Source organism: Sorex fumeus, unplaced genomic scaffold (genome assembly GCF_029834395.1).
Source record: "Sorex fumeus unplaced genomic scaffold, SorFum_2.1 ptg000061l, whole genome shotgun sequence".
Taxonomy (NCBI): Eukaryota; Metazoa; Chordata; class Mammalia; order Eulipotyphla; family Soricidae; genus Sorex; species Sorex fumeus.
This window is the reverse complement of record NW_026606118.1, coordinates 59,400,758-59,414,184: the sequence shown is the minus strand read 5'-3', so window position 1 is coordinate 59,414,184 and position 13,427 is coordinate 59,400,758. Positions and strand designations below refer to the sequence as shown.

The 13,427-nt window shown below is 61.9% G+C and overlaps 2 protein-coding genes across 2 annotated transcripts in view; both read right to left on the bottom strand.

Moving 5' to 3' along the window:
- TFEB (transcription factor EB) overlaps nucleotides 1–1,460 on the bottom strand; it is a 47,008-nt gene extending 45,548 nt beyond the window's left edge. The window contains 1 exon segment of the mRNA XM_056125991.1: nucleotides 1,357–1,460. The gene's annotated coding sequence lies outside the window, so the exon portion shown is untranslated.
- Nucleotides 1,461–4,457: 2,997 nt separating this feature from the next.
- PGC (progastricsin) lies at nucleotides 4,458–13,112 on the bottom strand. The gene is made up of 9 exons (XM_056126304.1): nucleotides 13,040–13,112; nucleotides 10,307–10,457; nucleotides 10,090–10,207; nucleotides 9,713–9,831; nucleotides 8,894–9,093; nucleotides 6,698–6,820; nucleotides 5,910–6,057; nucleotides 5,577–5,675; nucleotides 4,458–4,673 (listed from the first exon to the last, which is right to left on the bottom strand). The coding sequence occupies exons 1-9, from the start codon at nucleotides 13,099–13,101 to the stop codon at nucleotides 4,521–4,523; spliced, it is 1,173 nt and encodes a 390-aa protein (XP_055982279.1). The 5' UTR covers nucleotides 13,102–13,112; the 3' UTR covers nucleotides 4,458–4,520.
- Between the last annotated feature and the right edge of the window lie 315 nt (nucleotides 13,113–13,427).

The following is a 13,427-nucleotide window of genomic DNA, read 5'->3' as shown; positions in this document are numbered from 1 at the left end:
GGGGCAGGTGCTTGGGAGCTATAAACTGCAGCTAATGAGGCAATTATGGCCAGAATCAGAGTCCCGGGAGGGAGGGCGGGCCCGCTGACCCTTCCACCAGGCCAGTGCTCCCTCCACCTCAAAGCCAGGCTGGGGAGCCTCCCGGGCTCGGTGAGAGGAAGGGGGCGTCCACTTCCCCAGGAGCCTCCATGGGCTCCTGCCCACCTGACTATGAGTCACGGGTCCTCAGTCCACCAGGCGGCACCCGCTGGAGGTGTCCCCTGCCGGGTGCCAGAGCAGCACTCCCGGGTTCGCGGTCGGTGCCCCTCACCGAAGAGGAGGCCAGGGCTGGGACGCCAGCAGGCCCTGGAGCCTGGAAGCGACACGGCGGGGCTCCAGGGAGCCGCCCCAAACCGCCTCCGGCCGGGGGCGGGGACGGGGGGGGGCGACAGAGAGGCTGCGGGGAAACTGAGGCAGGGAGCAAGCTTCCGGGCAGCTGATCTGGCGCGAACCCGGGACGGCCCCGAGCACGGCCCGCAGCCCCCCAGACACCCTGGCTCCCCCGGAGAGAGTCCTCCCCACCCCCGCCCGCAAATCCGGACGGTCCCCGAGGGGAAAGGCCCGGGCAGCGCCGAGCGCAACAGATGGAGCGCGCGCGCGCCTCCGGTGCACATGGGCACACGCCCCCCGCGGGCCGGCCAGCCCCCGGCCCCGCAACGGACCCGGGCAGGGCGCACCCGACCCCGCACACGCACACGCACACGCACACGCACCCCCGAGCCGCCCGCCGGGGCTGCGCTGCCCTCGGGCGGGACGGGGACCGGCGGCCACGAGCCGGCGCCGCCCGGCCAGGTGCGCCACCGCAGCGCCCACGGCGCGCCGCCAGGTAGCGCGGGCGGGCGGGCAGCGGGCGGGCAGCGGGCGGGCAGCGGGCGGGCAGCGCCGGGCAGCGCCGGGCAGCGCCGGGCGGCCGGCTCGGGGCCGCGGCGGCGGCGCGAGCGGGGCCAGCAAGCCCGGGCCGCGGGCGGGACGGGCCGGCAGCGGCCGGCTCCCCGCGAGGCGCCGCCCGGGGCGCGGCCGGGGGGCGGCGGGCTCGGGGTGGGGTGGGGTGGGGTGGGGGGTGCGGGGCGCGCGCGCGCGGGGCGCCCGGCGGGGGAGACGCGCGCAGACACTGCCCGGGGCGGGGCGCGGCCCGGCCCGGCCCCGACCCTCGGCCGCGCGGCCCTCGGCGGCTCCCCCCGCGGGTCCACTCCCACGCCCGGCCCCTCCCGCCCGGTTACATAAGTCGGGGCGCCGCCGCCGCCGCCCCCCCGCCCCCCCGCCGCGCGCCCCCCACCCCGCCCCGCCGCGCGCCCCCCCGCCCCCGGCCCCGCTCACCTCGCGCTGAAGGTCAGGCCGTCCGCCGCCCGCGCCCCGCCACTCCGGCAACTTGTCCCAAGTTCAGGTGTCCGGCCCGCGAGCCGCGCCCGCCGCCCCCGCCCGGGCCCGCGAGCTCCGCGCCGCCGCCGCCGCCGCCGCCGCCGCCCGCCCCGGCCGCGCGCCCCGCTGAGCCGCCGCCGCCGCCGCCGCCGCCGCCTCCTGCGTCCCGGCCCCGCTGTCACCCGCGCCCCGCGCCCCGGCCCCGCTGTCACTCGCACCCCCACTTCCCGCCGCGCCCGGCAGAGGGCAGCAGCCCGCCCCGCCCCGCCCCGCCCGCAGCCTTCTGGGAGGTGTAGTCCACGCGGAGGCTCCGCCGCGGGCATGCCGGGAGTTGTAGTCCGGCTCGGCGCGCCCGGGCCTGCCTGGCGCTTACCTGCGCGCGCGCGCTCGGGAGCCCACCTGTCCCCTTTGCGTGGTACCTCTCCGTGCCTGCCTCCGGTGCTCGTTTCTCTCCTCCCGCAGAGAGGGCCCGGGCCAGTACCCCCTGCTCTGGTTCCTGCGTCCTGCCTGACCGCAGGGCTCGAGCTTGGTGGTGTTTGGTGTCGTGGACACGACCCGACGCCGCGAGAAACGTCTGCACCGGGCCAGACCCGGGTTGTTGGGCTCTCAGGAGCGAGTCGGGGGTGCCCCTCTGGGGAATGAGAGCTGTCACCTGCAGCCCCCCCGCTTTCCCCAGCTCTGCCCTCCCATGCAAGGCCTCGTTGGTTGGCACCAACTTGCTGGATGGGCAGCCTCCCGTCTCCTACAAGTCATCTTCTCCTGTTGTAAATTACAGGTGCTACGCCGTCATTCTGCTGCTCCTCCTCCGTCTTCCGTTCTCCACTCGCTGTTCCGCTCTCCACCCCTACCCCTGGTGGCCAGCTTACTGGTGGGGGTTTTGCTAGGTTTCTCCTAAGAAGGGCAGGAAGGAGCTCAGAAATGAAGTCCACAAGGCTTCTTGCTCACTTCACACAGTATTTTGGTTTATGAAAAGCACACACACACACACACACACACACACACACACACACACACACATAGGTGTGTTGGATATTTGGACTTTCACAAAACCAAAATATAGTTCTCACATTTATTTGGTTTTTGTCCCCGGTCTAGACTACAAAAAAGCTTTCAAATTCCCTCAGTGTAGGTGAGCTCAAGGTGGGGTCTTCTGTTGTGTCACGAAGGTGACCTTTGGAGAAGGATCTGAGGACGGAGCAGGTTGCTACTGAGGACAGCAGCCAAGTGCTTGGAGCACTGGAACTTCCAGTCCCCACCCCTCTGACCTCAGGGAAGGGAAAAGGAATTCGAGGTTAAGTTCCAGTCATTGCCAGTGGCCAACAGCATAATCAGTCAGACTCGGTAAGAAAGCCTCTGGAAGATTCCACAAGGAGGGACTTGGAGACACTGACAGAGATTTGGGGAGGAAGGTGCATCCCGAGAGGTCCTAGGGGCCCCGGTCTTTCCTGTCCTTGCCCTTGCCTCTCTTCCACCTGATTTTCCTGAGATATAATAACCTCCTAATACATTGGTGATCTAGTGAGTAATCCATCCGGTTTCCTGAGTTCTGTGAACCACTCCAGCAAATTCAGTGAACCTGAAGAGGAGTGGAAGGTCCTGAGAGCCTCTATTACAGCCAGAAGCCCAGGGAGCAGCCTTCCACTCAGCTTGCAGTGGCCGGGAAAGTGAGCCTTCATGGGAGGCATCTAATACTTTCCAGAGCCTGGCTCAGCTGTATCAGCACAGCTGATAGAGCACTTGCTTTGCACAGTGGACCTGTGTTTAATCTCCTCCCAACCACAGCACTGCCAGGAGTGATCCCTGAGCACAGGGCCAGGAGTAAGCCCTGAGCACTGCTGAATGTGGCTAAAACAAACCAAAAAATGAGTTGTATTCATATACCCCCTGCCAGTGTCCAGGAATTGCTTATTGAACTTGATGTCGGTGGATCTACCTGCCTAAATCAAACTGACTCCCTGTACACTGGGGCAAGAACCTACTGGAGCAGCCGGTTAGTACAAATGGACTTTGTTTGCACAGGATTTGAGTAGCCAGACCTCTTGTCCACAGCTGAAGACCGGCCCATCTTCAAACACAAGCGCTGGGACATGGGGGTAAATGGGTGAAACTGGGTCCGGACCCTCCGATGCCCCCCCCAGGGCATTAACTTAACAGGGGCACCCCCTCCCAGGGCGCATCCAACTTCTGTCACCAGCAACCTCGACCCCTGATTTGGACCTAGATTTGGGAACACCAGAAGCCTATGGCAGACTAGGTGGGTGTGATTGGAGCCCATCACAAAGGGATGCCCCACCCCACCCAGCCCCCAATCTTCCCTCTCCAAGGAAAGATGCCCCACCCCACCCAGCACCCCCAGTCTTCCCTCTCATCTTCCCTCTCCAGGAGCAAACTGCACACAGACTCTAAGCCCTGAGGAGCACAGAGCCCATCCCCAAACTCCATCTTTTTTTGTTTGTCTTTTGAGACACACCTGGCTGTGCTCAGGCTTACTCCCTGCTCTGGGCTCAGGGATCACTCCTGGTGGTGTTCAGGAGACCATATGCAGAGTGTGTATACGTGTGTGTGCGGGGAAGGGGGGGGGGTCAAACTAGAGACAGCTGGGGGCCCTGCACAATTTCTCGGTCCCTAACACCTGCACAATTTCTCGGTCCCGATCTCAGCTTAAGCCCCATTCCTTTTTTTTTTTTTTTTTTGGCTTTTTGGGTCACACCTGTCCAGGAGTTACTCCTGGCGGTGCTCAGGGGACCAATATGGGATGCTGGGAATCGAACCCGGGTTGACTGTGTGCAAGGCAAATGTTCTCCCCGCTGTGCTATCTCTCCAGCCCCCAGCCCCATTCCTCTCAAGAGTCTCAGGGACCCACCGCCAAAGTGCCCAGCAAACCGGAGGGGGCGTGGCCAGCTGGCCTGACACGCCCTCTCCAGCCCTCCGACCAATTGCAGCCCGTCGTGCCACGGTAGCCCCGCCCTAAGGACCACAGGCGGCCAATGCGGTGAAGAGCTGTTTATTAACGGAGCTGGGGTCTAGGTTAGGGTCGGCCCTGGCGAGGCAGATCCGAGAGAGCCCCGAGTGGGCCGGGGCGCCAGGAGGGGGCCGAGGGCCGGGGCATCCAGGTGGGGGCTCTAGGCAGCAGTGGCGAAGCCCACTCTGTTGTTGCCCATGTCGTAGACGGAGTAGTAGGACCTGAGGAAGACGTCCCCAAGGATCCACAGGGGCTGGCCCGTCGGGGAGGGCAGATAGGTGGGCTCCACACCCAGGGTGCAGTAGCCGTTGTTCTGCGGGACAGAGAGCAGGGTGGGTCACAGCGGGGAGGGCGCTGCCTTGCACGCCGCCGACCCGAGTTCGATCCCCGCCACCCCATGTGGCCCCCCTGAGCCCGGCAGGAGCGAATCCCTGAGTGCAGAACCAGGAGTAAGCCCTGAGCACCGCTGGGTGGGACCCCCAAACAAAGCAAAGAAAAAAAGAGAGCAAAGAAGAAGGAAGAAAGCAGGTTCATTCATTCATTCATTTGCTCTCAGGTCAGGACACCCAGTGGCACCCCCAGAGAAAGGGATGTCTGGATGAGAGAGTGTGGCCCAGGCAACGTTCTTCAGGGTCTACCAAGAGCCGCCACCCCCACTTGGAGTCCACCTTGGATTAGCTATGGACTAGCTTGGACTAGCTATGGCCAGTTCCTTCATTTGGCTGAATCTCCATGCCCCGGAAGGGGCTCCCCCAGCTGAGGAATTATCACCCAGCGTCGGGAAAAGAACTCAGGAGGGAAGGCGCTGGCTTGGCACACAGCCAGGTGGGGTGATCACCCCCACCAAAAAAAAAATAATAATAATAAGGAATTTTTGGGCTAGAGTGATAGCACAGCTGGTAGGGCGTTTGCCTTGCATATGGCCAACCCGGGTTCGATTCCCAGCGTCCCATATGGTTCCCCGAGCACTGCCACGAGTAATTTCTGAGTGCAGAGCCAGGAGGAACCACTGTGCATCGCCGGGTGTGACCCAAAAAGAAGAAAAAAAAACCCAGGAAATTGTCATCCATCGTGGACTCCCTGCTGAGTCCCGAGCAGGAGGTTAAACCAAGAGTGGGAGAAACAGTCACGTGGCGAGGTGCTGGGATATGGCGCCCACATTCCGAGCTCCCCACCCTGCCCTGACTGAGCCGCTCCCTCTAGCGTCTGGACTCACATTCAGGACGTAGGCGGAGGGCGGCAGGGGGAACTTGACCGAGCTGATGACGAACGTGAGGGTGGGCAGATTCTGGATGTTGTCACAGTTCACCACCATCTGCAAGGAGAAGGGGCAGGCGCTCGGGTCTCACACCCCAGAGGGCCTGGCAAGTGTGAGACCGGCTTCCCCGGAGGGACTGGAGATTTGCCAAGTGGGGGCCCTCCTCACCCCTCTCAGCCTTCAGCCGCCCAGCACCCCCACCCATAAGTCTAAGGAACAGCCAGTTCATGGAGGCCCAGAATCTGTCTACGCAGTTGCTCCCAGGGAGAGTTCAGAGAAGGGCCCCCGCACCTGTCCGTACTGGTCCACCTGGGCCCCCGTGGCCTGCTGCAGGGCGCTCAGGTACTGCTGGGGCACGGTGAGCAGGGAGGTGCCAGTGTCCACGATGGCCTGGCAGCCCTGGGAGCACCAGCCAGTAGCCTGGCCGCCAATGAGAAACCTGGACGGGGCGGGGGAGGGGGGCGAGATTCAGCACCTCAGCTCAGGATAGAGTCAAGGTGCACCGGAAGAGGGCCACTCAGCCCTCCTCCTTCACACCGACCCGAGACTGCCTTAGAATCCCTATCATGAAGTTCTGGGGAAGGGCTGGAGAGATAGCACGGAGGGTAGGGCGTTTGCCTTGCACGCAGCCGACCCGGGTTCGACTCCCAGCATCCCATATGATCCCCTGAGCACCACCAGGAGTAATTCCTGCGTGGAGAGCCAGGAGGAAACCCTGTGCATCGCCGGATATAACCCAAAAAGGAAATAAATAAATATATATATATTTATATACATATATGTATATAAAGTTCTGGGGAAAGTTCTAGAAGCCTGAAAGACAAAGCTATTGATTGGAGGGAAGGAGTTGGAGCCAATTATTTCCAGTTTCTACTGTGTCAGCCCGTCCATGGAGCTGGACTGAGGGGCTTGTGAGGTTGGGGACCCCAAGTGTTCTCCCCGCAGACCACCCCAGCATGCTGGGTCTCTCTCGTTCCACCCCAGCACTGCCTGATGAGTCCGTGTGACCTGGAGTGCGCCAGAGTCGTCTCCAGGCAGCACGGCCTCCCCAGGACTCCCCACGGCGCCCCCAGACTTACTCTTCAACACCGATCTGCCAGTACAGCTCCTGGGTGACGGGAGTCCAGAAGATCTGCCCCGTGTACAGGCTGTTGTCCACGCCCCCGAAGACAACCGCGCCTCCATTCTGGGAGCTCTGCTGGCTGCAGGAGGCAAAGGGGGTGCGTCAGGGAGGGGCTGGAAGGAGCTTTCAGCAGAGCAGCAGTCACCTGAGGGAGAGGGGTTGCCCCCGACTCATCTCTGAGAACGGGGCTGTGTCCCCTCAGACTGGGGCTCCCTGAGGACGGGGCTGTGTCCCCTCAGACTGGGGCTCCCTGAGGACGGGGCTGTGTCCCCTCAGACTGGGGCTCCCTGAGGACGGGGCTGTGTCCCCTCAGACTGGGGCTCCCTGAGGACGGGGCTGTGTCCCCTCAGACTGGGGCTCCCTGAGGACGGGGCTGTGTCCCCTCAGACTGGGGCTCCCTGAGGACGGGGCTGTGTCCCCTCAGACTGGGGCTCCCTGAGGACGGGGCTGTGTCCCCTCAGACTGGGGCTCCCTGAGGACGGGGCTGTGTCCCCTCAGACTGGGGCTCCCTGAGGACGGGGCTGTGTCCCCTCAGATTGGGGCTCCCTGAGGACGGGGTTGTGTCCCCTCAGACTGGGGCTTCCTTAGGACAGGGTTGTGTCCCCTCAGACTGGGGCTCTCTGAAGACGGGGTTGTGTTCCCTCAGACTGGGACTCCATGAGGACGGGGCTCCCTGAGGACGGGACTGTGTCCCCTCAGACTGGGGCTCCATGAGGACGGGGCTCCCTGAGGACGGGACTGTGTCCCCTCAGACTGGGGCTCCCTCAGGACAGGCCTATGTCCCCTCAGACTGGGGTTCCCTGAGGACAAGGCTGTGTCCCCTCAGACTGGAGCTCCCTCAGGACAGGGTTGTGTCCCCTCTGACTGGGGCTCCCCGAGGACAGGCCTATGTCCCCTCAGACTGGGGTTCCCTGAGGACAAGGCTGTGTCCCCTCAGACTGGGGCTCCCTCAGGATAGGCCTGTGTCTCCTCAGACTGGGCTCCCTGAGGGTAGGACTGGGAAACTCCTCACTTAAAGATTGTACCAAAGCCCAGTGCTTCACCGACTGGTGTCTGGGGTAAAGCCACAGGGTGTCGAAACCCAGCCCTGCCCCACACCCCGTTCTCTGGGACCCCGCTCCTGATCCATCTTGTTTTTTTCTGCTGGGATGGGAGGGGAGGAGAGGGGGTCCCTGTTGGTTTAGAGAACCACCCCAGGCTGCCTAATGTCAGTGTGGAGCTGACAAGCTAAGTTAAAAGTTAAAACAAACTAAGTTAAAAGTGATTATGTCTGGGGCTGGAGAGATAGCACAGAGGGTAGGGCGTTTGCCTTGCACGCAGCCGACCCGGGTTCGATTCCCAGCATCCCACAGGGTCCCCTTGAGCACCGCCAGGAGTAACTCCTGAGTGCAGAGTCAGGAGTAACCCCTGTGCATTGCCGGGTATGACCCAAAAAGCAAAAAAAAAAAAAGTGGTTATGTCATCAGAGGTAGAGAGCCAGGGGGTCTGTCAGTAAGGCCCCTAGAGCGTTTTGCCTTGCACGCGGCCAACCTGGGTTCGATTCCCAGCATCCCATATGTTTCCCCAAGCACCGCCAGGAGTAATTCCTGAGTGCAGGGATGCAGAACCAAGAAGCAACGAATGTTAGCGACCTGGTGCTGGTAGGAGAGAGGTGAGGTGACTCTTCCGAGAAGCTGATTGGCCGCCTCTGGGGTAGAAAGTCCCAAGCACTCAGCCCTTCCCACCCAATTTGCCAGCATTTGAGATGAGGAGCAGTTCATGACGGGCCCTGAGCAGAAGGACTTCGCTAGAGCAATGGATGGAGGGAGATGAGGCAACAGATGAGTCTAGAAAAAACCACTGGAGGGGGGATATGGGAGTGGAAGGGGCCCCGCTGATGGGGGGGGATGGGAGAAGGTCCCTCCAGCGGGCCTGAGAGCTGCCGCCACACGCAAAGCGTCATTTGGGCAGAAGAGGAAGTGAGTCCGTGCTGGCCAAGAAAAGCAGAATTGGGGGCTTCTGGGGGTCCAGAGGGGAGCATAAAGGGGTCAGGAGCTTGGAAGGGAAGTGCCCCATGGGAACCCCAAGATCCTGAGCCCCTGGGACTGTCGGGGAGTGTCAGGGCCGCGGAAGGGGGCAGGTGGGGTGTAGGGAGGCGCCCGGGGGTCCTCACTTGCTGAGGTAGAAGCTGAAGACCGGGCTGCTGAGGACGCCCTCCTGGAGCATGCCCTGCAGGGCCGTGGTGGCGCCCCCCATGGCCAGGGAGGGGTAGGCCATGCCCATGATGCCGTCGAACTGGGCGTAGACGAAGTTGTTTCCCGGCTCGTTCTGACTCAGGCCGAACTCCTGATGGGGCACCTTGATGTTCTGGAGCTGGAGGGGGGATCAGGGCAATTCAGAACCCAGAAGCCTCCTGGGCCTCCCCACAAAGACCCATGCCCGGGCGGGTCCCCTCCGACTGGGCACCCTGAGGTCAGCCTGGGTACCTGCTCACTCACCTCCAGCCCTCATGAGCAGTGGCCGGGGGTGAAACCCCAGCCTTGTCCTACGCCCCATATTTGTGGAACTTTTTTTTTTGCTTTTTTTGGGGTCACACCTGGCGATGCTCAGGGGTTACTCCTGGCTTTGCACTCAGGAATCACTCCTGGCGGTGCTCGGGGGACCATATGGGATGCTGGGAATCGAACCCGGGTCGGCTGCGTGCAAGGCAAACGCCCTGCCCGCTGTGCTATTGCTCCAGTCCCCATATTCGTGGAACTTGACCCTGGACAAGTCCTGCTAGTGACACCCCCTCTTGGGAGGAGCCTGACCACAATGTCCCAAGCCCTCCTCTGCTCGAAACTCCTCAAGGAAAACCACCGGCTCATCTGGGGCACCCTGGTGGTGTCCTTGGCGCCTGGCCAGGCGCGATGGTTCGCGGGGGCCCTGGAGGGGGACTCATATTCCGGGTCTCCCGCTACCGCCCCACGCCGAGGTGCAGGGTCCCACGTACGGTCATCGTGTCGTAGCCGAAGAAGCCGGTGAGGCTGCCGCTGCCATACTGCAGGGAGAAGGTCTGCCCGTTGGTGGAGTAAGTGGACGACTTGCTGGGGTTGAAGCGGGCATGGCCGGCTGCGGGGGGAACAGGTGCCGGAAGTCAGGTTGGCTGGTTGGGGGCCACCTCCGTGTCCAGCGCCCCCGGGGCAGCGGAAGGCTTGTAGGGACAGGCAGCCTTGCTCCCCAGAGCCCTCGTGGGGCCACGTTCGGGACTGGCCTCTGGAAAGGGCCAAAGAGGATTTGGTGAAGGAGTCTGTGAACTCCTGGGTGCCCTGATACGGGCAAAGCTCCCCCCAACCCCACCCTCCCGGGCTCCCTGCGCCCCCCACTCACTGCAGGCCTGGCTCTGGCAGTAGACGGAGGGCACCCACAGGTTGGAGGAACCCGTGTCAAACAGGACCAGGAAGTTCTGAGGAGGGGTCCCGATGCTGATCTCCCCGAAGTAGGCGGCCTGCGACGAGGAGGGGGCAGGGGCGGGCGGTCAGCTCGGGGGCAGCCGGCGGGGGTGGGGGGCAGCGGGTGGGAAAGCAGGGGGGGGGTCGCCACTCACGTCCAGGTAGGCCATCGGCTCATAGGCCACGCTGAAGTCGCCGAAGTGGTACTTCTGGGCGGGGTCGTACTGGTGGGTCCTCAGGAACTCCTCCAACACGCCCTGCTCCTTCATGGTCTCGCGGATGGACTTGAACTTCTTCAGGGGCACCCTGGGGAGGGCGGGGGCAGGGCGGGGTCTGGCTCTTGGCTCTCAGAGCCCCGGTCTCCCTCGCTGCCCGCTTTCTGTCTCTCGTCAGGCTGCTCTCCTGGCCTTCCTCCCCGCACCCCCGAGGGTCCGTCACTGGAGTGTGTCTTGCCACCTCGGGCGATGCCACTTTCTCTCTTTGTCTTTTTTTGTTTTGATTTTGTCTGGGGGGGGCCACACGCAGGGGTGCTCAGGGCTGCTGCCTGGCTCTGTGCTCAGGGATCACTCCTGGTGGGCTTGTGGCGGGGGGGACTATCGGGGTTGCTGGGGATCGAACCTTGGTTGGTTCACGTGCAAGACAAATGCTCTTCCTGTTCTACTCTCGCTCCAGCCCCTCGTTCTCTCTCCGAGTCTCCTCTCTCTGCCTCTCAAAACTAAGTCAAAGGGCCAGAGAGACGACTCCAGAGCTTGAGTGCGTGTTTGTGTGCGGCAGGCCCGGGTTCAATCCCTGACACTGTATGCTTCCCTGAGCACTGCTAGGAGTGAACCCCGAGCACCAAGCCAGGATTGCCTTGAGCACTGCCAGATGTGACCCGAAAAAAAAAATGGAGTGTGAACAGAGAGAGATAGTTCATTGTTGGCACTGGCTTTCTATGCACCAGATTTGATCCCGGGCATCCCGTATTGTCTGCTCCCCCCGCCCCCCACCAATGATCCCCACCAAGCACTGCCAGGAGTGATTCCTGAGTGCTGAGCCAGGAGTAACCCCTGAGCACTGCTAGGTGTGGCCTGCCACACACACACACACACACACACACACACACACACACGTTGGAGGAACCCGTATCAAACAGGACCAGGAAGGTCTAAGGAGGGATCACACACACACACACACACACACACACACACACACGTTGGAGGAACCCGTATCAAACAGGACCAGGAAGGTCTAAGGAGGGATCACACACACACACACACACACACACACACACACACACACCGCTGCTAAAAAAAAAAAATAAGAACTAAAAAGGGAAAAGAAAAAGCTTCAAACTTCTCAGCATGTGCTGAAAGAGTCTGAAACCATACCTGCGCATGCCCCCCATCCCCAGGGCCCAGGGCCCACACCCACCCTGGGGTCTGCACTCAAACACTCCAGCATTTGCCCCCAGGATTGGGGGAGGGAGTGGAGCTTCGGACAATCCTCTTCCCCGGGTGCTGCCTTTGAGTGAGAGGCGCCCACGTTCTGCAGGGAGAGGCCTCCCTGTGTTGGGCGTTGGACGCCAGGCCCAGTGCGGGGCCGAGCTGTGGCAGAGGGGGCCACGCTGACTTGGAGGCAAAACGGGTCCTGACCTGGTCCTGGGGTCACTGCTGGTCTCGGGTCCCATGCAGGCTGCTGGCCTGGGTACTCCTAGCCAGCTGTGGAATGGGGTGATTCTCCCCTCATGGGGCAGTGTCTCTCCCCGGACAGTCCTGGGCTTCCCAGGCTCCTCATTCCTTCCCCACTGAACCCCCATTCCCTCAGCACCCTGAATTTTCTTTCTTTCTGTTTTGGTTTTGTTTCTGGGTCATACCCAATGATGCTCAGAGGTTACTCCTGGCTCTGTGTTCAGGAATCACTCCTGGCGGCTCCCGGGGGACCGTATGGGATGGCGGGGATCGAACCCAGGTTAGCTGTCTGTAAGGCAAATGCCTGACCTGCTGTGTTATCTCTCAGACCCTGCATTTTCTTTTTCTGTTCTTGTTTTGTTTTCAGGCCACACCTGCCAGGATTCTGGGGTTACTCCTGGCTCTGTGCTCTGAGGTTACTCCTGGCTCCGTGCCCAGGCTTTGTTCCTGATAGTGTTTGGGGAACCCTGGAGTGCCAGGGATCAAACCCAGGCCACCCACATGCAAAGCCTGCACTCAGCCCAGTGAGCTGTCTCCCTGAGCCCAGAGCCTGGCATTCTTCTGAAGCTCGTTGCCGGACCCATGAACTATTTTGCTAAAGTCTGCACATGAAATGAAGTTTCTGGAGAATCATCTCTTTGCCCAGGAAATCACCTCTGGTGCACTAGCGGACAGCCTGGTGCCCTCTCTGTGCTCTTCCATGCTCTGCCTCCTGCCACAGGCCACCAGACCTACAGAGGTCCCGGTGCACCTGTTTCTGCTCTGATCCCTGTGACGGCTGTCAAATGAACTGGGAACTTTAAGACAATTTCCAGCAAGGGTCTCCCTCTCCAGAAACAATTGTTTTGAGGGTCTGGGGAAGACAGATACTCATGCCAGATAGAGACGGGAGTCTGTCCCCAGGGGGCCACCACCCAACACAGAGCCTGGACAGTGGAGACTCCAGAACCCCTGCCTACTGCCGGGTGTGGCCCCAGGGGAGGAAGCGCCCTGGACACAGGGTCACCCCCGCTGTGTCAGGTGGAGGTGGAGGGAAGGGAGCACCCTAGGCTGGGAGTTTCCCCGGCAGAGGCTGCGACTGCTGCCTCCTCTGTGTCTGGTCCTGCAGTGGCTCAGGAAGCCTTCCCTGCCCCCTACAGAGATTCCAGAACAGCGACAGACCACCATGTCCCCTGGCCAGCCCCCTACCCCCTGCACAGTGCCGGGCCCCAGACTCACTTGACCACCGTGGCCTCCAGGAGCTGGAGGCAGACCAGGGCCACCACCGCCCACTTCATCATGCCGAGTCCCATCTGGCCGCAGAGGAGAAGCTACTCCAAGGAGTGTAGCCGCAGCGGAGTGAAGGCCAGTGTGAGCCTTCTTCCTTTATACCCGGGGGCCCGGTCCCGGCCCTGCCTCCCTGCCCTGGGCAAACCTGACCCCTTTGTGCAGGAACCCTGGGTTCCAGGGGAGCTATCGTCTCTGTGTGTTTTCCCTCTTGATAGGAGGGGGACTGCAAAAAGACTTTTCGATTATTGACTTTTTACCACAAGCAGTGGAGGCCAGGAGGTCGGGAGATAGGGAAGAATTAAGTGCCGCCAGGTGTGGCAGCCAAGATTACGGCTTG